This window comes from Anguilla anguilla, chromosome 8 (assembly GCF_013347855.1).
Source record: "Anguilla anguilla isolate fAngAng1 chromosome 8, fAngAng1.pri, whole genome shotgun sequence".
NCBI lineage: Eukaryota > Metazoa > Chordata > Actinopteri > Anguilliformes > Anguillidae > Anguilla > Anguilla anguilla.
The window spans coordinates 12690934-12705569 of NC_049208.1; the positions used below are offsets into that span (position 1 = coordinate 12690934).

At 43.4% G+C, this 14636-nt stretch overlaps 1 protein-coding gene across 1 annotated transcript in view; it reads right to left on the bottom strand.

Annotated features, from left to right (window-relative positions):
* The window catches only part of jph1b (junctophilin 1b), a 28857-nt gene that overhangs the window by 1759 nt on the left and 12462 nt on the right, over positions 1-14636 (bottom strand). Inside the window, exons 3-4 of the mRNA XM_035431378.1 lie at positions 5521-5639; positions 28-677 (exon numbers count right to left, since the gene is read on the bottom strand). Of these exons, the coding sequence (XP_035287269.1) occupies positions 28-677; positions 5521-5639 (769 nt within the window). The remainder of the gene's footprint in view (positions 1-27; positions 678-5520; positions 5640-14636) is intronic.

Consider the following 14636-nt stretch of genomic DNA (forward strand, 5'->3'; position numbering starts at 1 on the left):
CTGAGATATTAATTAGCGAAAACTTACAGACTCCTCCTTGACGACATCACAGACCTCCGTGCTGGCTCTCTTGGTCTCGGCAAGACTCTTTGGCTTCAGGGATTCCTGTTTTTTAAGCTTTGGCTCGGGCCTGCTGTCTTTGGCTGCTGCGGGCTTGGGGGTGGGCGCGCGGTAGGCCCTGGCCGGCTGGGTCTGGGGCTTGGCGGCGGGGGCGGGCTGACTCGGCTGCGCCTCCTCGTCCGGCTCCTCCGGCGGGACCTTCACGTCCGCCCTCACCAGGTAGCTGTGGTAGTCGGAGTGCAGCTGCCCGTTCCCGGGGCTGTTGACGTGGGCGTGCTCCGCCTTCTTCGGATGCTTGGGCGGGGCCACTTCCTGCCTCACGGTAGTCCGGGAGCCCGCCTTGGTGATGGTGGCAGGGGGAGCCTCGATGGCGGCCGGTCGGCTGGGCTTGGCGGCGGGGGGGATGCTGTTGTACTGGTGCTTCTTGCTGGCGTGGGGCGAGGGCGGAGGAGTGGGGCAGGGACTTTGGTTGGGGCTCTGGTTGGGGGTCTGGGTGGGCGTCGTGCCTTTTCGGTAAAAGTGAGGGCTTCCCGTGGGGGATTTCTCTTTCTTTTTCTCTACCGGGACCTCCTTGATATCCCTGGGATCACTGAACCTCTGTCTGATATAATCCGGCCCTGGGAAAAGGAAGCAAAAGCTAAAAAGTTAGAACGTCCTTAATAAAGGTTAAATAAATAAATAAATAAACGGTGATGACTGTATAGGGTTTAAATATCTGGCACGGTAAGACTTTACAATTTAAAATTGAGTTGGTAGATAATCAAGGACCAAAACAAGAATTCATGTGAAAATGAAGGTCCTTTTGTAATAAATTCCAATGTGTTTTCTTTGAAGTTCTTTTATCAAAGCATGTTTCTCCTTTGAAACAAAGTTACAAAGAATGTGGCACTTAACAGATACCACCTATGACATCTTGCTCTTTCTTTCTGGAGGAAATTTGTTAATTTTTCAAAATGGTCCTCAAAAAATGAAGTAGGGGGTAACACAGGAGGGGCGAATTGTGGCATTCAGAACTAAAAAATGAGGCCAGGAAGAATTTGATTTAAGTCTTTTTTGTGACCTGGCTGCACTCAAATAAATCCAGCCCTACAGCAGAATAAAACCCAGCGAAAATAATTCAATCCACACCCTGTGACACGTGACAGGGACACTTTCCAACGCTGCAATCTTAGTCTTATTTCAAGCAGATTTTATAACATCAACCTGGCAGAGATTCCAGCAAAGACATAAAATACACAGGCTTGGGACCGATGAGGATAAATGCTGAATCTGCAAGTCCACTCGTCTTTGTGGTTCAATTTAATTTATTTTCTTGTAATTCACCTATTCAATCAATGTGTCCTTTGACCCACAATTAAATGTGAGTGAAGCTTTTTTCCTAACTGTTTCCGAACAGTTTGTTCATTTGAAATGAACGCTTGCATTCATTTTGGAGTTAAAGTTCTCAGACAGTTAGAGTTCAGGACAACTGTTGACTGGATCTGTGCCACTGTCCTCATTTGGATCCTGTTTACAGAGAGTCTGAGTAAACGAGATAAAGAGTGAGAGTGATAACGAGAGAGAGAGAAACAAAGAGAGCAAGAGAGGCAGAGGAAGAGATTCTTCTCCTTCCACTCTTACGGTTGTCAGTATTTAAGAACACAACAAGCCCATCTTCAGCCTCACCAGGCGCTTTTTACCGTCACATCCAGCCATTCTAATAATTGGATTACTTGCTTGCATTCTGATCCAGGCTTAGAGCGCACTGCCATGCACCATAAGTTGCGGTACCTAGCATTACACGCCTGCTAATCCCACTGATCTGAGCAGGCTCTCCTCAGCTAATTAGCCACTTCTAAAGGGTGGCCAACTCTGAGCTCGACGCTCCGAGAGAAGCATCTCTGCCCTGAATTGCTACTGTCCCATAAAATCTTTGCTCCAGAAAATCATGAAACCTCACTTTGATACCTGGGAGCAGATCCTAATGCTACAGTCACCAATTAATGAGTTAGTCTGGTTTTGCCAGGACAAAACCTGTTTCATAATGTAGAAGTAGTGTCATTGTTTAGGTAGGCGTTTCAAACTGGGCTTCTGGGCACTGGCTCTAGGTTCAATTCCCGGGAGGAGCACTGCAGTTGAGTTTTGTGCTAAACCTGAATCGCTTCAGTAAAATTGCAGGCTGTTTTTTTTTTAACAGACTCTGTTCTTAAGGATACATTATTACTGGCAAAAATATATGTACGTACAGTTACAAACAAAAATAAAATAAAATAAAAAAATACAAAATAATAAAAAAAGAACATGAAGGAAAGAAAGATTTAAAGACTGAAAGCTAAAGATGGGGTTAAAAATGAGGGAGGAAGGGAGAGAGGGGGGAGGAGCCTGATTGGACGGGCTCTCTGAAGGAATGGACAGCTGCTCGCAGTTGGTCCAGACTGAGAGCAAAGGTATTCCGCCCCCACCCCCCCCGCCCTCGCCTAAACCACCCCTGACACCCTTCGCCCTCTCGAGCTGGCTGTACAGAGACACCTCCACCTTCAAGGCCAGTTTTCAGCTACACCTCTCTTATGGTCCTCCGTGTCAAAACGTAGGCCTGGACTGAAGCCATGCTGTGTACTTACTGTTAATAAACATGACACATGAAGTCAAGTGTTTTTTCCATATCAAGCACTTTTCTTTCTTGTCCATTTTTTAATCTTGCCTATCACCGAAATTCATTCATTAAAAAAAAAAAACACTGAATTGGTTAATGTAGTCAAATTAAAATATGATATTAAGTATGAACTCTGGTCTGGACTATATACACTGTATCTTGTATATTACCACAGATACTCCTTCACTAAAAAGGCTATTCAAAACTGAGGTTTTACAGGAGGAAATGTCCTTTTTTCATCCTCGGTAAAGCTCAAGCACCGTCACAATGCCATGCACTCTTAGGCTTCCAGTTTCAGGTTGAACAACAGGGCTTTTAAAGTCTTCCTTCTCAGTCTCCTCCTTAAAGCTCAGTTTCCACCACAAACAGACCATTGTGACCCATAGCACACCTCTCAATGGTTGCAGTCTAACATTACATTTTCTCAGAATATTTATTTCACAGCTTTTGGGGGTCTTTTCGAAAACTCACCTAAACAGCACTATGAAAATATCCTCAAAAAATATTTTATAAATGTATTAATAAATGTCAAAGAAGCTCAACATTTATCTTTCCATCAGATATGGTGATAAATGTTTTTGTATTCTGTGAATTTTCTTTTCGACAAGAAATTTTAAATCTGTTGATAAAGAAGCGTGTTTGAAAGGCTACTCAATAAAACCAATATTTTAAGTAAATGTCTATGAATATAACTGTCCTTCTATATGTCTGTCTCTCTACTTGTCTGTCCACCTGTCCATGTACTTGTGCAAGTTCATCCAGGGAGTCATACACATCTTAAGAGTTGTCATAGTAACTACAGGTACATTACATTACTTGTGCATATTTGTCCGGCAGGATATTTCCTGAACCAATGCAGGCTAAGCACTGTGGCTTTAAAGATACACACTAAAATATGACCTCCACTCTACTCCATTAGCTTCAACAAAATATAATTCTGCTATCTAATGATTCACAGATGATGACCTCTGCTCTACTTATGAGCTGCACCAGAACATTATTCAATTTTCCTTCAATACAATTCAATAAAAGAGGTGCTAAGTACGGATTATCTCCTGCCAGGCACACAACAGGAATGCATTCTTTTGGAATAATGTATTCAAAAAAAAGTTCTCCCTGGCGCTAGCCTAAGTCATATTTAGGAATTGGGGGTGGAAAAAGGTGAGGTCATTCAACAGATATTATGCCCTCCCCCCTCTGCTCCACCACCTGTATGACCCAGAGTCATTTGGAAATCATCCTGAAACCCACTCGCTGGTGTGAGCTCGAGTGACTGGGGATTACCAGTGATTTAAAAGATAGCTCCGGTCAAAAAAATTAGCATTTGATATTTTACATGAACCCGGCGCTTGGCATGAATGATTGTGCGTTGTTAAAACGGGGCCTGCAAGCCCAAAACTGCTACATATTTCACAAAGACATTCTTGGTAAATATTTTATTCCAAATCAATAATTTCTATAACTAACAATGAAACATCAAGCTTTTGAAATTCTAGGATGAAGCCAAGACTAATTAAGGCTAAATTAACTCAATCTGGCTCCTATTAAAAAAATTAATTTGTCTCTAACTTAACTAACAAATACATTAAACTCTAGTTTTTTTCACCGTTTTTTTACATTTTTTTTTAACACATTTAAACATTAACATTTTAATTAATTTAAAAATAGAAGTAGAAAAACAATTAGAGAAAAAAATCCTAATGAGCTTATTTCACTCCGATTCAAATTTTCAAGACAAATATTCAGGTCCAAAATGTTGAGCCTAGGGGGAGCGTGGCCACCCTCTGTCCTCTCATTGGCTGAGGGCAGACAGTGAGGAGAAGCCAGGACCACCAATCCGACGCTGACTGTGCCTGGACCAGCGGCGCTAATCCCTGCACTTTTGTCCCTGGCAGAGGCTCGCCTCACGTGCTCAAACATTTTCCACCAGCCAACAGCGAGTTTAACCGTGGATTACGTCCGCGACTGAGAAGACAGCAGGAGGTACTCTGTACAAAGAGCTGAATGAGCCGCACCTGACAGCCAAATTAGCTGATACAAACACGCCAGTTCCTGAAAGCGTACCCAACGCCTGTTCCCTGAACAATAAACAGCGGCGATGGCCGGAGGTAGAACATTGTGAGCATCACAATGGCTCCCAGCTGTCAATCAACGACCCGTGAGAGCCAGTCAAGAGACTGGTCTCCATAGCCAAACGCTGATTGTTTAAGATCAGTGAGTCATTGACAACACATGATAACTAAAATGACATTACATTACAGCCATTTCACACCTGCTCTAAATCAGTGTAACGTGAAATTAAGTACGGAAATTAAGCATTCAGTGGGCTTATAGGTGAAGCAGTATCCATGGGAAAACGATGGCTGCCACTCTGAGTCAGCAACAGCACAAATAAGTGCTAGAATCAGTTATCCTGGCAAAAATATTCAGATATCCTGTTAGCATACCCAGCATTAAATAAAGTGTCCAGTCTTTGATCATTTTCTATGTAGGCTACGCAATTGCAGTTGGAAAGGTGATCTGATCATAAGCCAGAGAGAACACCAAAACACACCAAAACTGGGTCTGACAAAGCATCCAATCAAAAGCCTTCCATGTGTTTTATTAAGTCAAACAGAACCACAGGTGTCTTTTGACAGCATCAACCTTTAAGCACAGGGCAGGACCATGGGGTCAGTCAGGCTGCCAAATTATCTATAGGTGGGCTACCCAGTCTAGTTATATTCAATATAAAATATCTTCAAAGTCACAAAATGTGAGGGTATGAGCATGTGTGCATAATTCCTTCCCCCCCTTAGACGTCTTTGGACTTGTGTTTGGCAGGTTACCTGGTTGGTGAAAACTTGGAGAAAGGTCCCTGGCCACTGCTCTGGCAATTTCGGCATCCTGGATGGCGATCTTTGAAGCCTGGTCAGCAGCGTCTGCTTTGGCCCTGGCATGCGCGGTTCTAGACAAAGCAGAACCACAGCCCATTAGGATGTGGGGGCAGGGGGGAATGCAATTAATGACAGACACATCTTATCACTAATGGAAACCGTGTGAGCTCAGTGCTGAGCTTCAGTTCTACCCACTGTTTTTTTTATTTCATTAAATTTGATGAATACTCAAAATTTGGAAACGTGTCATGGCACAAAGCAGGTAACAGAAGCAAAAGTACAGAACTTTGACCTGGACATCAGGCAGCTGAGTGTCTCTCATTGCACTGCCCGCTTGACTTCAGAGAAAAAGTAAATCAAGGGGGGGGGGATAGAGACAGAGGGGGGGGGAAGAGAGAGAAGGAGAGAGCGAGACAGATAGAGCAAGAGAGAGAGACAGAGAAAGAGATATATAGAGATAGAGTCTTTAGAAATCCTGCAATACAATACACAGATCTCTCAGGACAAGAAAAAACGCGGGACACATTTCGAAAAACAACAACAACAAAAATCTTTTTATGGCAAATTATGGCATTGCAAATGAACAGCTGGGGTGGTGGGGTAGGTTACGGACAGGGCCTGAGAGGGGATTTTTAAATAGATGTATTAAATAAATCTCTTTAAAAGCCCCGGAACCGGGCAGAGGCCGGGGCAGATGGCCTTCACCCCAGCGGAAGGGTGTAAGCGCTGCCTGGGAGATGGAGCTGCTTCATTTCAGAAAGCTGATTCCCACAGAACTCACGGCCAGAAAACCAAGGCCTCCCTGTTTCACAAACGATATGAAATTCCACCAGTAAGGCCAGGCATGCACTTGGGATCTTTTCAGGAATCCATCTGAGAAAAACGTACTGATTAAAGAACTGTGAGGTTTTTAAAAGTATAATGGAATTTACAGCTGGCAATTCCTTTCTGCCTTTAACATTAGCACAGCGCTTTAATTCAGGTAGATGTTTGTATATCGCCTACAGGGCTATTCAATCATGATCCTGGAGGGCCAGAGTACCTGCAGAGCTACTCAACCCTGGCCCCGGAGGGCCACAGTGAATATAGGGCAACTCAAACCTGGCCATGGAGCGCCACTGGTTCTCAGATGGCTATCTCACAGAACAGAATGCAGAAGAGGTCACAACGATGCTGCTGGTGAGAGTGTGAACATTTCCCTGTTCCTGCTCAGTTCAACTCAGTGCAAAAATGGTTATAAATACAACTCAGCAAACACCCTCATTTTATGCCACAGCTTTACACGTTAACCATTAACAAAGCTAGAAATTATCTGAAGCAATTTAGGTAAGAAAGTACCTTAGTGCAAGCGTACAACTTCAAAGCTCGGCATGAATTCAAATCGGTAACTGCACAATTACATGTTCTTTTATCACCATAACGCACAGACAAAGCTTTGGGGATGGCAGGGAATTTTTGACCAAAGACCTGACTCACATTACACCATTATTACACATCCCACCTAGGGGCAAAAGTGGTGTGTAATGGACAGGTCTGCTACAAAGTTTGGTCAAGCTGCAGAGAGAAAGGCACATCAGTTATCTTTTTTTTGGGGGGGGGGGGGGGGGGTTAGGGAGTGGTTGAGAGGATATGTTAAGCACGTCGGACTTCTGAGATTGGCTGAATATCACGCCAGGCCTGACAGGCGAACTGGAATCTCTCTTTGCCGAAGCAAGCGAGGGGTTTACGTCTGTGTGCGCGAGCCGGGTAGAATCTATTTGTGTGTGTCCCTCCGTGGGACTCCAGAGTATTTAAGACTACAGGGCCATCCATCCGAGCACCCCTCTAATTTTAGGGCCTTCTTAAATTTCAGACCCTGGCCTCTTTTCGGGGCTGTTCGTGCCAGTCTGAGCGGGGCGCACGCTCGCGGGGCGGTCTCTGGGAGCCCTGGCCTATTTGGAGACTCTCAGAGGCACATGCTGACGCTGTCCTACCCAGACCCACGTTCCCCCTTCCCCCGCAGCCAGCCCGCACCCCACCCGCTACCCACCACCCCCTACCCCCTGCTGCTAAGGAGCGCTCATACGACAGGACGTTCCAGAAAGGAATTTGCCCCGAGACACCATCTCACACAAACTCAGGGGCGGCCCAGGCGCACGGCTGCCGCCTCCATCTTCTCCTCAAGTCAGGGACGCAAACCAGCTATGGTGGGAAATGAACACCAGCCACCTGCCAAATGCATTTAATCTGTGGCTGGTACGCTTCTCTGCTGCGCCAGCCACGTTGGCAGGTAACCACCCATCACTCAGAATAGAACAGGAGGTCCTGTTCTATTCTAATTATCTAGTGGTCTGGTAAAACTGTGAAATTCGCTGAGGAATTTTGAGGTGCCCCAGCCACTGTGGTCAGTGGATGAAAGTAAATTTCCTGCCCTGAAACCATTCTCTTCACCTGCTCTAATTCATGCATAGCCCTCTACTCGTTTAAAGACACCAAGAACCCCATGCAGTTTGTGCATTTTATTGAGTGGTTTGTGAACTTATGAGTGTTGCCACAAGTTTTTGCTTCACTTCCAAAAGAACAAACGCAACCATCAATTTTAATCATCTAAATTTAATTTGAATCTTTAAACCCACATGGTGCAATAAGTGCACGGTTTAAAAGTATTTTCTCATTTAGATTACCGAAAATAATATTAAGGCAGTTAAGTGTCACGTGACATTATCATACATTCCTTTCAAAGAGAAATTGGTCGTGCCTGGTTTAGGCCTGCTAGTAATGCTATTGAAAACTAGGAATACCAAATCCTTCTTTATTCATGCATATAGCAGCATAGTAAATGGATTACATGTACCCTGCAAATTCAGTGGCTTATTTTCTGTGTTTGAGATGTCTCCGGCACTGTGATTGTCTTGCACTGTAATTATGTTCCTTGTTCCTTTACATGCATCCTTATATTTCATTGTAGGTCTGAACATTACAACTAACCTTAACAGTTGCAGTAATAGGCCTACATCTTGTAAGGAAACAAGATGATTCTACATATTAAAGATGAATTTACCCATATCAGCTCACCTAACATGACGTATCTGCTAAATACCTTAAAGCAAAACATAAAAAAGTGTCCTAGTTACACTTTTTCTCTTCACAAATTTCTGAACTTGGAAAACTGCAAACACTTGCAATTATTAGTAAAATAAAGCGAAAGACAAAAGATTTACTGAATCCATGCCGCTGATACTGTAAACCAGAGTGATTGCAAGACACTGGTAATATAACACCGCTGTCACTGTACCTGGGCCCACATAACACAGAACACAGCATCTCTCCACAGGTGTCAGTCCAATAATTCATATTCATATTAATATTAATCTTTTACAGCACCTTCCCTGCTTATGAGTCAGAATTATCACAGGGTTAGTTTTTTTTAACAGCACAACATAAAATAATGTCATCCAAAGTGCATATTTCAGGTTGCAGACAAGTCTGCACCCGAGCTAGGCTACATATAGCCTACACGTTCTAATATACATCTCGTATTTTACTCGTGATTTAGAATCGGTGCTGATATTATTATGATATTCATACATCCTATAGATGTACAATCACAATCCATACAGTGCACACATACGTGCATACACACACAACCACTGTATTCACACATCCTATAGATGTCCATAGATGTATAAAGTCTGTAAAAAAATATATATTGGGCATTGTCATTGCTCAGTTAGAAAGCACAGGGATTAGATTAAAGCCACATTAAAACATTATTGTAAACAAATAAATGTATAAATAAGTCAAATACACAGCCAAACTGGAGGATTTACAGCTGTTTATATAATTAAACACAACTTACAAAAAAATAGTAACGCCAGCAAAATCAGTTTCTTGGTTACAACAAAAACTGTAGGGTTGAAGAGCTAGCCTAGAACAATCACCATGACAACGCTCATCCACTATCTACTTTATGCAAGCTGGGGGAGGGGTAGGACAAGCACTACACCACATCACCTGGCCCCTGTGCCAATAATGAACCAAGCCAGCACAGTTATAAGGAGTCTGCTGCGGGCACAGTGGTCATGTAAAAAAAAAAAAGAAACACACACACACAAAGTCTAGGCCCTTGGAGATGTCAGATGACAGATCCTCAGAACACACTGTGTTTCCAACAGTAACATCCCCTTGGGAGAGCGATCCACACTTGGCGAGACTGTCCAAGTGCACTCAGCCCACACCAGCAGTGCATTAAGGGCCAGATCTACTCAAGGTTTCATCCAAAAATGTACACAAGATGTTGGCTGTAGCAAAACAAATATTTCCAACGATTTAATTTTAATTGGTCAAGAAGATAATGGCTCAATGTGGCCTCACGTGTACTCCACTGACCATACTGACCAGACCATTCAGCTGGTGGACCGCAGACTGAAAAAGCTGCTTTAAATTGATTTAAACAACAAAACAAACAAACCCCTCACATAGGCTAAGGCCCTCGGTAAGTACATTTTACCTACTTAGTGCAGCATTTCATCTGGTGTCGAATCTGCTGAAGAAAGGCAGAATCTCCAGGCAACAGGAGCAGGACTGACGAAATTGAGTGGTTTTTAATGAGAGCACAGCTTAGACATATATATACACACACATACGCATGCATGCATAGATGCACGCACTCAAACACACGCACACTCGCACTCGCACACATACACACACACACACACACACACCTCAGAGGGGGGTAACGCCTCAGAGCTAACAAAATGTAAAATATTATTGCAGTTTTTGGTTAGCTTTAATAATGTTAATTACTGTCATTCATCCACTTTGGAATTGGAAAAAAAAAAAGAATCGTGACACAGGCATTTAGTGAATTTACCAAACTAGAGAAGAACTAGAACTGTCCAAATACTGTGATGTGGGCAATGAAACACCAACTCCTACACACAATCTGTGCTGATTCCTTTCTGTATGATCTCCAGTATCACAAGTGGCTGCAACTCCTCTCAAGCATTACCTTGTAAACAACCTGCTCTTTTCACCCTGGAGCTGCAGGACCCCGTACAGCTGTTACACTGCCTTCCTTCACAGCAGAAAGACTGCATAACCACCCCACTGATATCACAATAATCTCATATTAATACTGCTACTGCTAATACTAATACAAAGAAAAATCATCATCATCACTTGTTTTGTAGATGCTCTACTCAGTGACTAGGATATGAAATGTCTAACAGCATCCTTGAGTGAAGTAAACTAGCATCTTAACCATCTTGGATGATGTGCTCATATAGGTCTCCGAAAGCAGCAGTACTACTCTCATATGAGAGTTCACACAGTTGTTTGAGTGAACACACACTTTGCGATAGCATGGGACACGTCCAAGGCTCTGGGGACCAAGGTATAGTCTGAACATACGGATGTAAAGTCCACTGCAGGTTGCACCCAGCTACAAGTCAATCAGTAATACCACAGACAGAGGAAGAGACGCACTCATATTCATCAGCAATGTGCTTTAAGGGAGTTGAGTGGCTCATCCTGTGATGGCTGTTCTAGTGCATGGACGAGCCTCACGGGGCTGGCATCGAACCCGGACCCCGTCAGTGCGGCCGCGACTGCAGCTGTGAGCCCCCCCCAGGGCGACACACACCTGGCGTGAGCGCCACCTGGGGAGGGAGGGTTTGGCTGGGTTTGGCTGGGTTTGGCTGTCACGTCCTGTACCTCTCGACAACGCCTCGTTGCGCACCAGTGACCTCGCCTGTCACTCAGCAGGGACAACGCGCTTCGGAGGACAGCGCATACTCCTTCTGCGCCTTTCTGAATTTACAACATAGGCGGCGATGAGCAAAAGGGGGAGAAAGCATTAAAAAAAGCAACTAATGAAATATGATTAACTCTCTATTATTTACATGTTGTGACAAACACGGGACACTAGCCATTTCCCAGTTCTGGACTGAGTAGTACCGTACTGACTTTTCTTTGGGAGTAAGAAAAGCTTCTCTAACACGTCTTAACTGTGTCTGTCGGTGTTTTGACAGGTAGACGTTTTCCACAGGTAAATAAGATCCATTTACATCATGGCTGCACGAGGCTACAGCTCACGATCGTATTAGGAATAACAGTGTTAACATTTGGGACGCCGCACGGCAGTGCGACAGGAGTATTCATGGGATAGAAAGAGATCAGAAGCTTCTCTTACAAATGCACAGAGCCGCCACAGGAGTCCGCAGCACGGCATGTGACCTTTTCTGATTCATCTTTTTTTTCCCATGGTGCTTTGGTTACATAAAGTATGCTAATGTGCGCCAGTGCACACAGAGATACATGCATGTGTAAATACATACAGATACAGCTGGCTTGAAGCACAGGCATGCATTCTATATACAGGCCTATATATGTGTGTGTTAGCGTGTGTATAACTTACCATACAGACTCCTGCGCATCTAAAGAAACTGAGAGTCAGGAGAGATAATCTTGAACTGAATCATTTTAACCTTGATGAGATGCAAGGACACATGAACTCAACTTGAGCATGCTAATTACCGTGCCTAAAACCAGCTTTATGGGTTTAGTGTGTTGCCAGTCGGCTCACGGAACTCTCCCAGGAAACAGAAGCGTAAAAAGACCTCCCTGGTGCTGGCTCCACCGCTCCAGCGATCCTTTGCTGGGGTACAGGCGTTCCCCTACAGACGAAGAGCACTCGCCCAAACCTCACAGGTCTGCTCTTTTAAGGCAGACTCATTCATCAGATGTTGAAAATGCCCAGATAGCAAGTGACTCCGGGCCGGATCTGGACCGATTCTGGCCCGAAGTTCGCACTGCCAGGCAGGACTTGGTACAGATCTGGCCTTGTTATCTGGGTATCTTCTCTTTGTATTCAAGGCACAGAGGATTAGACAGGGTGCTTGGTGCCGTTATAAACTAATAAGTTTACCAGTTCATCATATTATCACAGTATACTGTAAAACTAATCTGCTCATATGTACAGCCTCTGGAAGCCTACTGTCCCAGTACACTCTGCATTGGAATTAATTTAAGTGTACTTTCTTTGCTTTAAATGACCACAATCCCCCAAATTCACATATACCCAGCATTGTAAAGGCTGTGAGAAACTCCTCTTAATATCTAAAATATCCTACATTGCACATGAGAACTGTCTGGGCCAATCAAAATCCTACATTAAAACAGAAATAACATTAAAAGAACCTCAGCGAAGGAGCTATTCCTTTAAGATCGATGCGAATAACCTTAAGGGAACCGGGATATCAGACACGGGTCTGATTTAACATCACTGTACATGATGGCGGTTCAGCTCGTGTCATGCTGCTCTTACACCACCATGAAAGACACGGCCTAATGACTTTAACAGCCCTGAAGCCACACCAGAGATCAGATTATATCTAACTGCAATGTACTCCTTTCAACTGAGCGTGACACATTCGTGCACAAGAGCTGCGTTTTCCTTATTTTTCCAGGTAAAGTGGTGGCTCAATTTACACGGAAAAGCTGAAATAAACAAAGCCAAGTGCTCAATTTGACCTAGGGCCTGTATGACAGAAACGGAACACAAGATTACTCACTGATTCAAGTGGTCATACTGTGCAATGGCTGGCCTTGTATATGTGAAGATAACCCACATATTTACCATATACACCAGATACACCTCCTGGCTCATTATGTTACTTCCTGTACTTATGCCTTTGAATGTAGACACAACTGAAGAAGAGAGATACTGCAGCCATGCCGTTCACAGAGCAGTAATCCTTAGAGGCAGGGTCTGCAGTTGCAGCACTGGAAAGCTACAGTCTGCTGGTTTTGTTTTTACTCAGAACTTATTCTAATTGACCAATTAAAGCAGCTGATGACAAGCCAAGAAGTCTGGCCGCATAATATATAGGCTATCTCTCAGCACACTTTCCGACAAAAATAATGAATGCCCTGGAAGATTCTACTGTGCTATTTTTTTCTGGTCTTGAAACACTATTATACTGGGCAACTATTGTAGATGTATACTAAAGATATACTTCCGAGGTCATAACATCACTTCCTGTATGCAAGCCCTTTTGTGTACGCATCATACTCCATAGTTATTGCAGATATGGCATTCACAACACGCTACACCTTGGGCTTTTCAATAAATTGTTCATATGATATGCATACAGAAACAGCAATAAAACATATCCCTCAGTGTTATGCTGCTTATGTACCCTTTCTGCAAGGATGATTGACACCTTAGTGCATTCTACTGCACTAACTAGGCTATTGTTACCTTTGTCTGCTGTATCAGTATGTAGACACTCAGTATAAGATAAAAATCACTATATCCAAGTCCAGTTTAATCCAGTCACTGCCATAACAAACTTTATTAAATCTGTGGGTTTAGATACATTACAATCTTCTTTTATGGAGTTCTTATAGATTAATTAAAGTTTTTAATATGGCTCATCCACTGCTGGAAAAAAAAGCCTTGTCTAAATTCAAGAAGAAAGTTTTGGATATCGGCCAAAATATTAGACACACTCTTCAACCTAACTGAAGCTAATTTTGATTAATTAGTGTTTGTTTCCTTAATAGGACACGCGTGTGTACGTGTTGTTGTCATCAGCAATTTAAAAACAATATGAAGTAAGCAGACACTGCAATTGCATCAGCTGAACTAATTTTAGATTTCATATTCCAACAGAGCCAGGAATGGCACGCACAATGAATTATATCTGAGTCTGACCGAGGGCATCATGCTTAACCTGCCAGATGGAAGATTCTGTTTTGCAGGAAATCTTCAAACTACTTTCAAGCTATAATCTTTCAAGGCTAATCAATCACAATCAATTTTAAAGAAAAGCAGCCTAATATTTGCATGTTTTTTTTGTAATTAATCTTCTGCTTCTCTGTTGCTAATAACGGAGTGTGTTTTTACCCAACGGATGGGTGAAAGGGGTACATGTGCCCGGCGGTGAAAAGCTGAGGGCAGTAAATCTTGGTCGCTCTTGTCATCGTGTGTCTTGTAAGGCCCACTGACGACAGATAGGTGGCCATTTCACCCAGTCAGATTTAATAGCGTGCGTCAGTGTTTTTTTTCCGCCACAATTCAAAAC